The sequence below is a fragment of the Sebastes umbrosus genome, chromosome 8 (assembly GCF_015220745.1).
Source record: "Sebastes umbrosus isolate fSebUmb1 chromosome 8, fSebUmb1.pri, whole genome shotgun sequence".
NCBI lineage: Eukaryota > Metazoa > Chordata > Actinopteri > Perciformes > Sebastidae > Sebastes > Sebastes umbrosus.
The window spans coordinates 23,902,459-23,918,130 of record NC_051276.1 but is presented as its reverse complement, the minus strand read 5'-3'; the positions used below and the strand labels follow the sequence as shown (position 1 = coordinate 23,918,130).

Genomic DNA, 15,672 nt, shown 5'->3' with positions numbered 1-15,672 from the left:
AAGGTGTAATTTTGGGGACAAGGTAGCATTTTATGTCCCATAAAAATGCATCAACTTTCAGCATTATAATAACATATTGGTATGAGATGATGTTACTAAATAAGTGATTAAGAGACAGACTGATTAATCGGAGGACATAATATCTTCACTGTGAATGAGTCACCTTGTTGGGCTGTTGACAGGGCAGGATGAGGTGTGCCAGGTGTAGCTGAGGCGTTGGAGGCAGGGACGGCTTGTGGCATTGTTTGCATTACCATGGATCCCTGGGGCCTGATCATCTGCTGCCCTGGAGCTGACACAATCTGCAGGATGTTGCCTAAATCCATGAAAAACATTAAGCAGCAAATATAAGAGGTGCATCTCAAAAACTAGAGAGGCCATTAAAATAAATGTGAAAAAAGTTTGCACGACAAGGCAGAAACAACAGTACATCAAGGAAACTGCAGACACTTAAGTCCAACTGAAATAGCATTTAGTCATTCCCTTTCATAGACAAAAATAATGTCAACATGTTTTTTAAAATATATTTTGAATAGTGTTTTTAATCACAAATTGGAGGAAAAAAGGTCTTTGGGGAAATTTCAGAAAAGCTCCTTTTGGTCTTGCCAGCTGGACGGGCGTGTCGGTGCCTGTGTTTGATTGATTGCAGCCGATGTTACACTGTAGATAGCGAGACACAGAGTAAACAAACTTGGGCTAAAGCCTAAACGTCATGGCAGACAGTGTGTTGTTAATAGTACTGAAGAGTAATGACCACACCAGCATCTAAACAGACCAAAATGATATTCGCAGATACGTCTATATGCTGTTTTGGTGCGCTACAGCCATAGAATGTATATAAGAGGTGGACGTAGTTACCGTGACATCACGCATTGGTTTGTGGACTGACACTTTGAAGCCTTTGAAGTCGTATTTTTGCAACCAGAAGTGACACAAGAGGATGGAACTAAGTACAACCAAACTCTGAATAAGACGTTTTTAGGTGACCAAAAATGTTACAATTAACTTTCATGAGACGATTGAGTCCATAAACTCATGTTTACAATGTTTACTGAGGTAATAAATCATGTGAGAAGTAGGGTCATTTTCTCATAGACTTCTATACAATCAGACTTCTTTTTGCAACCAGAGGAGTCGCCCCCTGCTGGCTATTAGACAGAATGCAAGTTTAAGGCACTTCCTCATTGGCTTCACTTCTCAGACCCAGAGGTAGCCCACTGGCTACAGCTGAGCAGCTCATTAGCTATCTAGCCTGCATACTGACATTAGCAGTGCACTTTTCCCTGGCGAATGTTTGGTGGCTCATTCAACAAGTTAAGGTCCAGGACAAGACGTGTGTTCATGTTTGTAAGATAAGAAGGAGTGACCTATGATAAGATGGGGTCATGCATGATGCCAGATTTGATTGGCTGTATCAAAATAAGGTCTCCATCTACGTAGACGGACGGATACCTATCGGTATTCCGTCTAATTAATACAAAACTAGGGGGCGCCATCACAAAACCAAAATATATAAAAAGGACAGGTGATTTACAGAGCAGATATTTATGCTGTAGCAGACAAAAAATGTGATTTAATTCCAGTTGGACTTTAAGACAAAGTGTTTATCTTTAACTGTATACAAGACATATTTAACTCCATAAGGACTTTTTTGGCATTTAGCCTTTACTGACAGCTGACAACAGAAAGACAGGAAACACGGGGAGAGAGGAGGATGAAATGCAACAAAGATCCCCTGCCAGGATCACACCAGGGAAGTTGCAATTATGTGGTATGCGTCTTAAGCATTAGGTCACCAGGACGCTTCCAATATCTTGTGGACTTGCAGACAAGTAGAATAAGTATCCATAATTTGATATAAAGGTCTAAATGTCAAAAGGACACAAAGGAGAGGGTTATTTTGAGATAAAAGTGTGACAATGGGATGTACATTACCGAGTGTACCTTGGAGCTGCAAGGGCTGTCCGGTGGTGAGCTGGCGGAGCTGGCTCGGGGACAAAGTGAACTTGTTACCCTGAAACTGCAGAGTGACCGGAGTCTCTGGCTGGGAGATACGATTCTGACTGCCTGCTATGTTGGCCAGCTGGGCAATCTTCACCACATCTCCACCTTCAATGGAAATGGAGAACAGACACTTCATCAAAGACAGCATTAAAAAGTCAAGGCTGAATTGTCTGACATTGTAATAGTTACGAAACAATACACTCTGCATCAGTTAGTTAAAGGGTGAAAAAGAGACAAAACATGCAGAACCAGGGTGGATTAATCAGAGGAACGAGCACAGTCGCCCTCCTCAACAGAACCAGAGCAGCTCCTACTTTTACAAACCCTGAAGGGGAAAGAAAATGTCTGTAAGGACAATCCTCAGCTGAGACAGAGAGCCTGGAACATACACATAGAAAGAGCACCGCACTTGATGCCTTTTCAAGGAAGTTTACTTAGGGACTGGTGTCTAACAATAATATTGTGTCAATTAAAAGTCTTTGAACACTCCCTATTTCTCTATGAACATTTTAAACACAATAATTTATATTAATAAAATTAATTGTGGATTGTCCAGCCCAGAGGATATCAGAGAAAATGGAGTTGGCAATTTGTGTGCTAAAATTAGTAATAGTGATTGTCAACACAATGTATTGTATTGTAAGATAATTTTCCCTTTTTATATATTAAAATACTGTGTGTTGTTACTGAAAAGGTTTCTCTGTTCACATTTGAGACGGAAAGGGTTGGCAATTTGTGGGACCAAATCCACATGCTTTGCAGTGATGCTGCTCAACATCAGAGGGAAATCATAAAATATGCAAGAAAAAAAAAAGACAACCAAAGCTTGGGATTTCTTCCTGCAGCTGGGCTGATGCAAGAGACAAAAGAATATTAGTAAACTGGGAGAAAAAAAAATATTAAAAAGGGGGAGGACATCATAATTAAGTTAAATAGTGTAGTGGTGTGTGGTTTAACATTAGTGGGTTGTTCACATTGTACATGCAGGTATTGAGAAAGAAATTGGAGAATGCTGAGGCTGTGGAGATGCTGCTGATATGGCTACAGATCTAATCTTATAGGGACCTTTTTTATCATGAGTTGCATAACCATTAATACATATGGCATCTCTGCCATGACCAAAATTGCTGCACCACCAGTGCTGCTACCATTGCAAGATTTGTATAAAGTTATTTCTCTGAGAAGACTGAACACATATCAGCAGTGCCCCAAGTAAAGGCCTCAGTGTAGAGCAGCCCATACTGTTGTGCCAGAGGTGGAGGGGAAACACTGAGAGGGAGGGGAGGCCACTTACTAGGCAACCGTGCCTGGGCCTGAGATGTAAGAACCAGCCTCTGGGACAGTATGCTGGGCTGGATGGCATGGCTGGGGGCTAGAGTTGGCCTGGGGACCTGTGCTAATGCAGGCTGGCTGATGGGAGCAATAGATCCCACAACGGTGCCAGCTAAAGTCTGGCCCAAGGCCACAGATGAAGTCCCCAACACATGCTGCCCAATGCCACCGATCCCAGAGGAGGCTACAGTGGAGGCGGCTGTGTTGCTGCTGACAGGAGGGGTAGTCTGGGCTCTCTGAGTAGCTGATCCAACCACTGTGAAGTACAAGGCAATGGGGTGCGGGACTACATGTTAGGGGTAACCTGATATTTAGTCAAATCATCGGTACGATCAAACAATTTCCTTCATACAAATCACTCAGCAGTAGTGGGCCAACACAGGATTAGAGATGTTATTGATTATTTAACGGACAGATTAATCACTGCTAACAATCTGACAATGAACAAAGTTGGTGTGACAGTAATTGTGTATCTCTAGTACACCATTTCCATCTGTGAGGGTGTATTCAGTGGCTGCCAAGTGTCACCTTAACTGCAGTAAGTGCCTTTTGCCTGCAGCTCTTCATCTGAAATGTTGACTATGACTTTTGCTTCTTTCATTTATATCCTGGCTGTGTTGCCATTATGTCAAAACAATGAAACCAGCCTACCACTACTGCATAAAAGTATAAATCTAAATAAATTAAACCTCTGTGACTAGTGAAACTTGCTAGTGAGGGTGTGCCAAACCTCTCCATAAAGTTGTAGGAGGACCTGACCTTTAAAATTTGCCACCGTTTGTATGCTAATATGTACACACTGAACATGTTTTTAAAATGCGCTGCAAATTTTTAAGCATGACAAAGTAAATCAGATTAATTTAAATCCAAAACAGTGTTACAATCATGCAGCATAACCCAGTATTTAACACAAGGTTAAAACTAATATAAGCACATTATGCACTAGTAAAGGCAACAACACAACCGCTATAAGTGGTTAAGATTGTCTTTTAAAGTTTGATGTTCGAGGACGCCACCTGGAATCCTTTATTCAGTGTGAAAACAAAATGTCCTGTCTTTTACGGAGTGTTATTACTCCTGAAATGGTCTTACCGTGAGAAGTGGCTGTAGTAGTTGCAGTGGTGACAGGGGGCTTGCCTCTGGTCTGGGCTGACTGGTTAGTGGTGGAAACAGAGGTGCTAGTAGCGGGAGAGCTTGTTGGAGGACGCTGGCCTACTGTACTTGTGATGGCAGCCAGGCGACCTTCTGGCTTTGTGCCATACTGCACTGGCTGGAACAATCTGAAAAAAATAAAAATGATTACGTTGTTTTGATGCTAGAATGTCAATATTACAATATTAGGTTTACATTTCAGAGCAAATTGAAAACGTCCATGGATCTCCACATCAGCCATGTCACGTTACTTGGATATTTGTAGATTTTTATTGCTGACCTCATGGGTTTTATCGCACATGGCTTGGGCCGTGGCGCTGGTTCTGGAGCAGAGTGGATCTCCTCTATGAGCTGCTGAGTGATCTTTAGTTTGGGTACCGCGTCTTCAGTCTGATACCGAGTCAGTCTGTTCTCGTTATTGATCAGATCAAATATGGACATGTTTGCAATCTAGGAGGATAATGAGATAAAAAAACAACAGCAGAAGCGGATCAATGAAGATTGATTAGGAATATGTTTGTTTGATATAAATGATAGACAGGCAGGGTCTCAAACAAGAAACAGACACAATATAAAGTAATAAAAGGGAGGACAGTGTATTCAACTGGGAAGAAACAATGATTGCTTTTATCAAATCAACTTTTTTTCATTCAATTAGCCATTTAAACTTCAAAAAGTCAAACAATAATGACAAATGCTAATTACGAGTTTCCAGAGCCCAAAGTGATGTAAAAAAACAGCTCACTTTGTCTGTCCAATGATAATATAATATATACCAAGGTATCTATTTCATAATGTCATAAAACATAGAAAGGCAAGAATATCTTAATAACACCAAAATCCTTCATATTTGTACTTTGACAAATTACTTAAACAGACTTGCCAATTAGGTTGTAAACACATCATTTTTGAGTGACAGTTAAACAGGGCTAGCGAACATCTTGATGCACATCAGCGATGCAAAGAACGAGCGTATACCTTGCTGGAGTCATTCTGAAGAGCTCCCAGCACCAGTGATGGGGCGTTGTATTGCAGAGAGGAGCAGAAGTAGGAGCTGCTGGTCTCCCTGGGTGCCACCAGCTCAGGGTGGTTACACACTCGCTGCAACTGCATCAAGACCTGAAGCACGCTGACAAAATGACCCGTCTTCAGCGCCTCCTGAGCTCTAGGGGAGCGCACCCAGACAGAGGACATGATTATGAACAGTTCAAAACAAATGAAAGAAGCAACCAATATTACAAAAGGAAGGTAGTGCCATGTCTTAGAGCTGCTATGTGAAAACTTTATTTTTGTACTTATTGTATTATTTTGCACACTTGTAATGCACTGCAGAAGGATTTGTTTTGTTTTTGTAATGTTTATGTACTGAGGTGGGCCACACAGATACTGGTATTAAAAAGGTGCAGCTTTTTATATTATAGACTAATCTGATTTTTGAAAGCACTTTCTGATTAAAAAGGGAGTTCAGATTTATCTGACTGCTTGTAAAAAAAAAAAAAAAGTAGCCATGTGCAGTAATATAGAAAACTGAGGATGCCATTCATTGAGATGCATCGAGAATCGTTGGACATTTGAATTGTTGAAAGGTGAATCGTAATCAAATCGAATCGTGAGGCCAGTGAAGATTCACACCACTAATGTTTATGTTGGTGTTTCTTATGTGTGAACATTAAACATGATGAACGTTACAGGCCATAAAACATGTAATTAAGATGAAACTGCTGTCCAGTGATTCATTTGTAAATTTCCCCAAATTCCCTGATTTACAGTATAATGTATGAATAAAATTTTTGGGCATGTCTTCAAACTCCAGTACCCGTGTAAAGCCCAATTCATCCATTGTGAGATTATCAAATATTACTCTCAGCACCAGGGAAAGCCTTACTTTGATATCACAATATAACCATCCATGAGGAGCAAATGTCTCACCTTGGTTGAGTGAGGATATCCTCGTAAAGGCTCTTCTGTCTGGTGGAGAGACGGCACTTTAGGATGTGCTCGTACTTCTTGGGCAGCTGTTTCTCCACGTCCCTTTTGGAGCGCCTCAGGATGAAAGGCTGGATCATCTACAGTTAGGAGTAATGTGCAAGGATGGCAGGTGAGGCAAAATAAATCATGTTTCTGAATGTTAATGTGGCACAGTTTAATAGGCAGAGGACTTTAGAGGCGCTATACCCACCCTGTGCAGGCGGATGACCAGTTTGTGGCAGTAGTCCTGGTTCTGGTCAGTGCCTGCCTTAACAGGGAAGTCAGAGTAGGATCTGGTGATTCCTGGCAAAAGGAAGTGGATCATGGTCCACAACTCCTTTAGAGTATTCTGTAGAGGAGTGTTGATGAGGAGAATCCTCTGCTCACTGCAAGAAGCACAGAAATATCTACCTTGTTAAAAGCACCTGGCAAGTGATTTCATACAGAAAGACAAAAATCCCTGACATGGAAATGATCGCATCAGTGAAATAATTTGCCCAAAATTACTCGCACATATGCACATGGATATCCGTCACTCCATAACAGCCAAAACAGAAAACACATTACAGATTACAAATTAATTAACAAGCCTGAAAAATTGAGGAACTGGAATCAATATCATGTTTATCGCCCTGCTCACCTCCTGAGAGCGAAGACTGTTTCCCAGTGTTTCTGAGTCATGTTTTTGATGAGTTGCACCTCATCTAGGACCAGATGCCTCCACCTTCTCCTCAGAAAATGACTCTGGTCTTTCATCAGCAGCTTGTAGGATGTCACACATACATGGAAGCTGTTGGCTTCCCCCCACCACTGTAAAGATCATTGATCAGATGATATGTTATCACATTTACAAAAACAAAAGGCCTTCTATATTGAGTAATGTCGCCAATATGTGTTGTTTAAATACAGCAAAACTACCATTCTCTTAGATCTGCGCTCCCTTCTGTTGCCGAGGTACAGGAGGATCTTCAGGCCAGGACACCAGCGCTTGAACTCCACCTCCCAATTTAGCAACTTGCACGTCCTTACTACAATAAGGTGTGGGCCCCAGATGCCTGTGGACAAAAGAGACTAAGTCTTAATTACATTCACTATTAAAAAATAAGAATAATGAAAATATTCACGATTAAACAATTGTGTATATCTTTGAACAGAGGCATACCCTCTTGGCCAGCTAATTGGGCCATGTAAGCCACCGTCTGTACGGTCTTGCCGAGGCCTGTCTCATCGGCAAGGATGCCATTGAGGTGTTTCTTGTGAAGGTTTACCAGCCAGTCCACACCAATCTGCTGATACTCTCGCAGCGACCCATGCAGTAGAATAGGAGCTGGGCTGCGGGTCTAGTAAAATAAAAGATCAGTTAAAACATGATAAAAGGCATCATTTTCTTTTGTGTGTTTGTGCGCTTATGTGTGTCTTACTGAGGAAGTGGTCCTGAAGCTGCCTTTGGGCAGAATGAGCTCTGTGGCAGCAGCCACCTCAGCTATGTCTCTGGCAGGCTTTCCATCAGAATCAGAGGAAGTGGCTTTATCAGCACCACGGTACTGGTCCACACTCAGAAGGGAGTCTATCAACACTGCCTCCGGTGGACTGCCTGTACGACACTCCACTTCTGGAAAATAAAGAATATCAACTATGTAACACATCACATCATTCACAACCATTACAGGCTACAACAGCATGAGGATGAACATGACAACTTCATTTTTTCCAATTACAAACGCACCTTCAGTCTCTTCCATGTCATCCTCATCACTAGGATGAGGCCACTCAAAGTTGTCAGCGTAGGCGCCGGCGTACTGCTTCTTCAAAGCATCAAGAGGCATCTCAGCTAAAAACCAAATACGAAAGCAATTGAGCAAACAAAGACACAAAGATTCTGGTACTTGTATGGTATATTTCACTAAGCAGCAAAAATGAAAAATGTAATGTGTAGGTGTAATAATTTGTACTAATTTGTTGGGAACAGAAAATTATATATTTCCCCAGAATATTTTCAGAGTATAAATACCAAATGTGTGGTTAACTCACCATTATGGGCAACAGGATAGCATGTTTGTTAACAACATCATGTGTAAACTATGCAAATTCGCCTGTTGGGCTTGAGTTTGCCATGTTATGATTTGAGCATATTGTTTATGCTAAATGCAGTACCTGTGAGGGTTTCTGGACAATATCATTGTTTTATGTTGTTAATTGATTTCCAACAATAAATATTATTTATTATATTTGCCCACTCCCATGTTGATAAGAGTATTAAATACTTGACAAATCTCCCTTTAAGGTACATGTTGAACAGATAAAAAAATGTGTGATCAATCATGATTGACTATGGACAATCATGCGATTAAATATCTTAATTGATTGACAGCCCTAGTGTAAACATAAATGATATGTTAATTAAAACATTAATTAACACAATTTCTGTCTATATAGAATTCAGATAAGGTTACTCTAGGCAAAAACTACTGTGTTGGTAACACTACTCCCAGCGGTACGGAGTGTCAGTATGTGCTATGTACCTCCCAGTGTAATGTCAGTTTATAAAAACTGGATACCACCAAAACCTAATTTACTGATAAACTGAATAAACTGCATGTTGTGCACAAGAGAATATCGTAGAAAATAAGTACCATCTTTGGCCAGGTCAACCAACTCTGCTTTGTGGTCTGCTTCCCCCTCCATGAACTCCTGTTCCTCTATGGTGCCCTCTTCATCTGGGAATAAAAGAAAAGACAAATAACGACCAGTTGCAAATACTTTTGCAGAGTAAATGCAATTGTACACACTCTTTGAACTTCCATGTTATTATTAACATACCATGTTCATCAACCAAGGACGAACTTGATTTTCTTTTCTTAGTCGAAGTCGCCACCTCCTATAAAAAGAAAAAAAATATATATCAAAAAATATACACAAGATGCAAAAGGTGTATTTGCATTGTCAGTGCAGCACCTACCTCTTTATCAGCTTTCACTCCTGTTGACTGACCAGGTACTGTAACGAGAAATTTGAGTTCATTACAAAAAATCTGGTTTGAGCCGGAGCCAGTGGATGGGAAAGTAAAGGTTTATGATGTAGAGCAAATCGACGGTGTTTTATTTTTGCTAGTTTCCTAGTGGGACGTACCTTTGGCTGAGGCCTTTTGTAAGCTGAGTGCTTTGAGCCTCTTCTCATAAATTTCAAACTGGAGTTTAATTTCCACAACCTGACAGAAAAAATAAATAAATTAAGACTTATAAAAACACTGTTATTATTTATAAATCATGACAGCGTTTCACAATTAGGAAAAACAAATAAATAAATAAACATACCTGCTCGATGTTTGCCCAGAAGAATTCCACCTCTCGGGCAATTGTGCTGGCAATGTGACGGAGATGAATTTCCCTTTCTTTCTTTGTCCTCTCTTCACTTTTCTTCTGCTCTTGATGGTAACGGGCACACGTGCGAACAAGCTGTAGTGGAGACACATGAGACAGTTTGGACATCAGTTTCTGTAGCGACTCCTCCTTTTGTTGTGCTGAAGTGAAATTTCACATTTCTCCACGGTGAATTACGCCATCTCTGCCATACCTTCTTAGCAGCAGCCTCTTTCCACCTCCTCTCCTGGGCAAAGTCAGCTGCCATCCACTGCATCTCCTCCAGGAGGTAGTCCCAGTGGGACTTCGGACGTGAGGATTCCACAAGCTTGGGGAGCCGACTGGCGGACCACTGGCCCTCCTTCCTTAGCTCAGAGATGCGCTGATGCACTTGACTCTCCTGGGAAATAGAGACCGCATGTGACATCAGAATAGAAATCAAGAATATTTATCATTGTTCAGTTGCTCCAATGAGAGACATAAGGTGTTGAATCCCAGAATTAAAACTTCAAAGAGCATACTCAAATACAACATGCACAAAAGCAGAACAGAATACAAACAACAGACATCAATGGGCCGGTTCAATAACCTTATGCCAATTATTCTTATTTATCAAATGCCATTATAAAAAAAATATGAGGAAGTTAAAAGTATAAATCTTTGCTTTCATTAGGAAAAACTGCTGACAGTTTTGAAGATTCAACGACAACACATAAGTATATTTAAGACATTTAAAGAAACTACATCTATTCAAGCCAATATTATTTGCAAACCAAGTGTGCTTAGGGAACTCACCAGTTTGGCCTGCTCAACTTGCTTATCTTGAGCACCCTCCTGTGACGACTGCATGGTCGCACTTTGACCAAAGCCACCAATCTTGACTGCGGATATGCCATTGGTTCCAGTCAGTTTGGACTGGGTGCTTGGGTTGATGTTGGAGCCATGAGGGCGGAGCGGACTTGCAGTATGGGGGGTTGGAACAGAATTGGGAGCAGAGAGGGGAGCAGGAGATATGGATGTCATGGATATAGAGTTGGTCATAATCCTCTGAACTGGCTGGTTTGATTCGGTACCAGGGCGAGCAAGTGCCACCGTCTATAATGAAGGGAGAAAAAAAATATTCTTAAGAAGACAATTTGCAGTACCATCATTTAGACATAAACATGCATGATGCAAACATGCATAAACATTTGTATGATTTCAGGTAGACTGACCGCTTGTCCTGGCTGTAGTATGGCCTGGGGTTGTTGCTGCTGGGGCTGCAGCTGGAGATGAAGACCTGGCTGCATCTGCTGCTGCAGTTGGGCCTGGAGCTGTGTGTGGGGGTTTACTGCAGCCAGGACAGGCCCACCTGCCTGCACCTTCACCTGTGCCTGGAGCTGACCACCAGGATGAGCTGTGTTCTCCACTAACTGAGCCTGCTGAGAGAGCGTCATGGACAGGCTTGCCATTGGAAGGCCACCTTGGGGCAACCTGCTAGGCAGCTGGGGAGGAGGGGTGTGCAGGCTGGCTGCGTTCTGCACTGGAGGTCCTTTGGAGTGGTCGTATTGTTGCTGGTTCTGCTTCTGTCCTGCAATCTGGACCGCTTGAGGAGTAGGCGGCATCCCGCCTGTACACATAGTGACCAAATTATAGGACAAACAAAGGGGTGGTATAGAAAGCAACACAGAGAAAGACGGTAAAGATCAAGTTTACAATCTTGTCATCTTAAGTGAAGTGTTTTGTAAATGTCGTAATGTGCTCTTGCTTGAATAAAAAGGTATTAAATGCCATTAAGTTGTAACTTTCCCTTAATATATGTTTGAGAGACCGATTTAAATAAGTTACATCTTCTGAAGCTAATGAGTAAATAATGAAAGAGTACTCTTAAATTATAGATGACAGTTTGAGCTTCAGCTATGAGAGCTCCTCAGAACCTTGAACTAGATGTTCTCTATGAATCAACAGTAGTTTACTACTTCCTGATGGTCAGAGTGGAAACTAATGAAAGTCATACAGCAAGATGATTACAGAAGAAATGAAATCAATGTCAGAATCTACATGTCTCTCAAATAAAATACTACTTTGATTAATGCAAAACCAAAATATTGCATTTCAAATGTTGAGAGAATGTGGTTAAAACATCAAAAATTATACGTGCAATAAGAGAGGTTTTTAGAGAGGTAGAATAGAAGTGTTACAAAGGAAAATGAAAAAAAATAACTTTTCATAATAAAGAGACAGGGAGAAGAAAGGGGAAATAAAAATACAGAGCGGACACTCACAAAAACACCATGTTTGGCATGCATGAAGCGATGTCATTCTAGCGGTTACCAAGGCATCTGGATGCCTCACATAGCGACAAAGCACAGAGGTGAGCAAAAGGACAGACATGGGGTCTTGCAGACAGCAGGCCTGAGCGGAGCTGTGCACACTAAAGCAGCACCTGCCTTACCTCCCTGCACGTCACACCACCTTGCCTAGATGCCATCAACACCTGGCCCTGACACACCCACACCACCGCAATCGCAAAAACCTGTGTCGTGAACGCAACTCCTCCACATGATTCCCCTCCTACTTAGACTGAGGGAAAGAAGCCAAGTCAGAACAAAATGCCATGAAGTAACATGGAAGGAAATCAACTAAATGTGAACATGAGATAAATAAAGACACGCTTGAAGATGTGACGTATGAATTTAAGATTGATGATTTTGAATCCCTGTTGATGATGCAAGGACGGACAATCGGAGAGGAAAAGACTTGTGAAGGAATGACAATGGGAAACCAAAAGGAAGAGTGATACGTGGATTCATAAAATGGGAAAACAAGCAAAACCCATTGGAAAGGGAATTTATTCCCACAGGGTTCCCACTTTCTGTGATCCACCTCCAAATAAGATGAAAATCCATCAGCACGGGAAGGTCTGTCCAAATAAAGATGACGAACAGGAACAAACTTCAGAAAGGAAGAGATGGATAACGACGGGTGATCAATAGTTAAAACAAAAAAGGAAAATCATAAGACATGGCATCTTCCCATCGAGTGGCTACTCTTCTTCAGACTTGGATTGTCTTCTTCCCAATTTATCCTGACAGAGAGAGATGGTGTTGGTACAGCTAAGCCTGAACCTCCTGTGGACTGCTGAGAAATCCAGCACATGGATGAAGATCTTTTTGTTGATGCTGCTTGAAGTTTGTTTGTAGAAGATGAATGTTGTGATTCACTTTTTTAAATCTCCTTAGTTTGAGGAAGGGGATGCGTCCAGCAGCATCGAACAGAACACAGAACGGCCTGGTAGTAGCACTCCTACCTTGCGCAGTTGGCATAAGCTGCTGGAGCGGAACGCCAGGTGATCCTAGAGCTACACCAGGATGCTGGAAAATCAGCCCATGGCGACCAACGTCAATCCGGGACCTCTTAGCCTGATCTGGGATTTAAAACACACAATACCCTCATAACGCAAAAAAAGAGCACTCGGCACAGAGCAATGACCTTCGGAAGACCTTACAGGTCACCTCTCCTTCCTCGGGTTAAGACTTCAACACAGAGCGCTAGTAGAGGGTGCCAAATATCTAAAAGCAGAAGCAATTAGAGGGAGAAAAGAAAACAAACAGAAAAGAAAGCAAACAGGGAGGAAACAAAGCAACATCAGAGAGACAGGAGTCTACGATCCTTGCCCTACCTGCTTGCACCATAGCCTGTTGCCTCTTAAAGGCATCCATGTCTCCAGGGTTTGTATGGGTGCCAGCAGTCACTTGGTGTCCCTGCAAAAACAACCCCTCAAGGAATTAGTGACGGATTAGCAATAAATAGATTCTCAATAGAATTTAAGAGAGAAACAGGTAATTTCATTGCAATAAGTGCATAAACAAGTGGTGCCTCTGTCACCTGAAACTGCTGCTGGACAGAGAAAGCTGCAGAAACATTGGGAGGAAGCTGTGTTGCTATGGCAACTGGTGTCACTGCTTGGCCATCCTTTCCAGTACCAACCTTTACCTGAAAAATACGCAGATTTGAAAGATGAACATTTATTGGATGAAATTAACTGTTTCCTCATTGTAAAATTCCTACTTGATCTCACACTAAGAACCAGCCAAATGTAATACCTCATCATTGATGACCTCAGACTGTTCTTCGTCTTCCTCTTCATCTTCAAGGTCCAAGTCGTTCTGTCTCAAGTAAGTATACAAGGGAACACATGGCTTCTTCTTAAAAGCTACGTAGTCCATCATGTTCCCTTTGAGGTGCTGCAGAAAGAAAAGCTCAATTAGGTATTCTTTGAACACTTCTTTCAGGCTCTCCATCTTTTTGTTGTGGTGCTCCAAGCACAGTTTCCTCAGCTGGGCAATCTCTGGAGTAGAAGGAGCAATTTCCTCTAACTTCTTGGGAACCTGCTTCTTCATAGTGGCCACAGTCATGCTGGTGGGTGCAAGAGGATTGTTGGGATTCCCTTGGGGTGGACTGGTGAGGGATGGGCTAGACGGTGGAATGGAGGAGGGCATACTGAATGACGCTGTGGCTGTGGTTCCAACTCCAGCAACCACACCCTGTGACGTCTTCTCAAATATCATAGGCCGTGCCAGCTGTCCTTGAATGATACTGCTGATCTGTGGAGGTAGGTTGGAAGTGGTGATGTGACCAGGACTGCCCAGATTGGGGAGAGCAGCACCGGTGGCCACAGGACTTTGAGGTCCGTGGTGGTGGATGGTGCCTCCAGTCTGTGAGTGAGGCTGAGAGAGCCGGCGTTCCCTCACAGAGCCCGGTGCTCCTGGAGAGGCCAACTGTATCTGGCCAGGTGTGGCTGAGGCAATCTGGGTCAGTCCTGTCCCTTCCTGGTAAACAAAGTGGCCACTTCCCGATGGACTGCCTAAACTGATTTGCCGCACTAACATACCAGCTTCAACAAATCGGGTTGGACTCTGGCCACACACACCCAACGCTGTTGCAGGTGCTCCTGGCCTTGTCACGCCTTGCAGAGGGACTGGGCTGTGCTGGGTGGGACTTTGCGGCTGCATGGGCTGGGGCACGGGTGAGGTGACCTGGATGTAGGAGGATGGAGCATGCTCAAACCTCCACTGAGGTGTAGTATGCTGGAAGCCAGGGGATGCTGGGTTCTGGATGGGAAGTGGAGTTAAGGTGATCTGCTGGTTACCAGTCACCATCTGTCCCACATTTTGTAATGTGATGTTCATGTTCTGACCAGTGACTGGACTGCGACTCATGATTATCTGATAATTGGGCGACTGAGGAGCTGAAGGGCTGGCAGCAGAGGAAAATGTGGTCACAGGGGATTGAGGGTGGTTAACTGTAGCTTGCTGTTGTGTGACTGCCATGGTGGGCTGCTGCTGCTCCTCTGCATCAGCCCCACTGGCAGACTTGGATCTCTGAAGCTGTCGTTGCATATTCTGTGATCCACTTCCATGGTGCATTGCGTGACACTGTTACTATGTCTAAACACAACAATCTGTGGAAAGGGCAAAGCAAAAAACAACAATAAGTGATTTTTAACTATTGAATGTGACCCAAAAAGAAAGCGATCAGATAGCTTCGCCTGGTAGGTCACTCAAATATATTCCATACATTAGGAACACATGGTTACATAACATAAATACATCCAAACTGGTCCCAGATCTCAAACACCTTAATAAATTGTAATTTAAATAGGTTCTCTATAAAACAGCTTATACAGACAATATGCATTTGTCAATTGTCAGAAATAATGCCATACCATTAGGAACGTACCTAAGGAAATCCCTTTAATATCTCTGGATGTATTAAGTCATTTTCAGCAGTGTTGCAACTTAATGAGCACCAGTGGTGCTTCATGGCGATATTGGATTTTTTTCCCCATTTGATTTTACATTATTGTGACAATGTG

The 15,672-nt window shown here is 42.5% G+C and overlaps 1 protein-coding gene across 7 annotated transcripts in view; it reads right to left on the bottom strand.

Annotated features, from left to right (window-relative positions):
• ep400 (E1A binding protein p400) overlaps nucleotides 1-15,672 on the bottom strand; it is a 31,266-nt gene that overhangs the window by 12,452 nt on the left and 3,142 nt on the right. For 2 of the 7 annotated variants that reach the window (XM_037777306.1, XM_037777307.1), the window contains exons 2-26: nucleotides 13,901-15,258; nucleotides 13,683-13,790; nucleotides 13,477-13,558; nucleotides 13,105-13,221; nucleotides 11,030-11,424; nucleotides 10,611-10,910; nucleotides 10,030-10,215; nucleotides 9,771-9,911; nucleotides 9,586-9,664; nucleotides 9,416-9,453; nucleotides 9,277-9,334; nucleotides 9,090-9,173; nucleotides 8,183-8,287; nucleotides 7,878-8,068; nucleotides 7,619-7,796; nucleotides 7,375-7,511; nucleotides 7,097-7,266; nucleotides 6,668-6,842; nucleotides 6,418-6,554; nucleotides 5,467-5,653; nucleotides 4,769-4,938; nucleotides 4,429-4,616; nucleotides 3,299-3,592; nucleotides 1,936-2,109; nucleotides 164-316 (exon numbers count right to left, since the gene is read on the bottom strand). In XM_037777306.1, the coding sequence (XP_037633234.1) occupies nucleotides 164-316; nucleotides 1,936-2,109; nucleotides 3,299-3,592; nucleotides 4,429-4,616; nucleotides 4,769-4,938; nucleotides 5,467-5,653; nucleotides 6,418-6,554; nucleotides 6,668-6,842; nucleotides 7,097-7,266; nucleotides 7,375-7,511; nucleotides 7,619-7,796; nucleotides 7,878-8,068; nucleotides 8,183-8,287; nucleotides 9,090-9,173; nucleotides 9,277-9,334; nucleotides 9,416-9,453; nucleotides 9,586-9,664; nucleotides 9,771-9,911; nucleotides 10,030-10,215; nucleotides 10,611-10,910; nucleotides 11,030-11,424; nucleotides 13,105-13,221; nucleotides 13,477-13,558; nucleotides 13,683-13,790; nucleotides 13,901-15,223 (5,170 nt within the window). In that variant the 5' untranslated portion in view covers nucleotides 15,224-15,258. The remainder of the gene's footprint in view (nucleotides 1-163; nucleotides 317-1,935; nucleotides 2,110-3,298; nucleotides 3,593-4,428; nucleotides 4,617-4,768; nucleotides 4,939-5,466; nucleotides 5,654-6,417; nucleotides 6,555-6,667; nucleotides 6,843-7,096; nucleotides 7,267-7,374; nucleotides 7,512-7,618; nucleotides 7,797-7,877; nucleotides 8,069-8,182; nucleotides 8,288-9,089; nucleotides 9,174-9,276; nucleotides 9,335-9,415; nucleotides 9,454-9,585; nucleotides 9,665-9,770; nucleotides 9,912-10,029; nucleotides 10,216-10,610; nucleotides 10,911-11,029; nucleotides 11,425-13,104; nucleotides 13,222-13,476; nucleotides 13,559-13,682; nucleotides 13,791-13,900; nucleotides 15,259-15,672) is intronic. The other 5 variants (XM_037777309.1, XM_037777310.1, XM_037777308.1 and 2 more) reach the window with 4 other exon arrangements.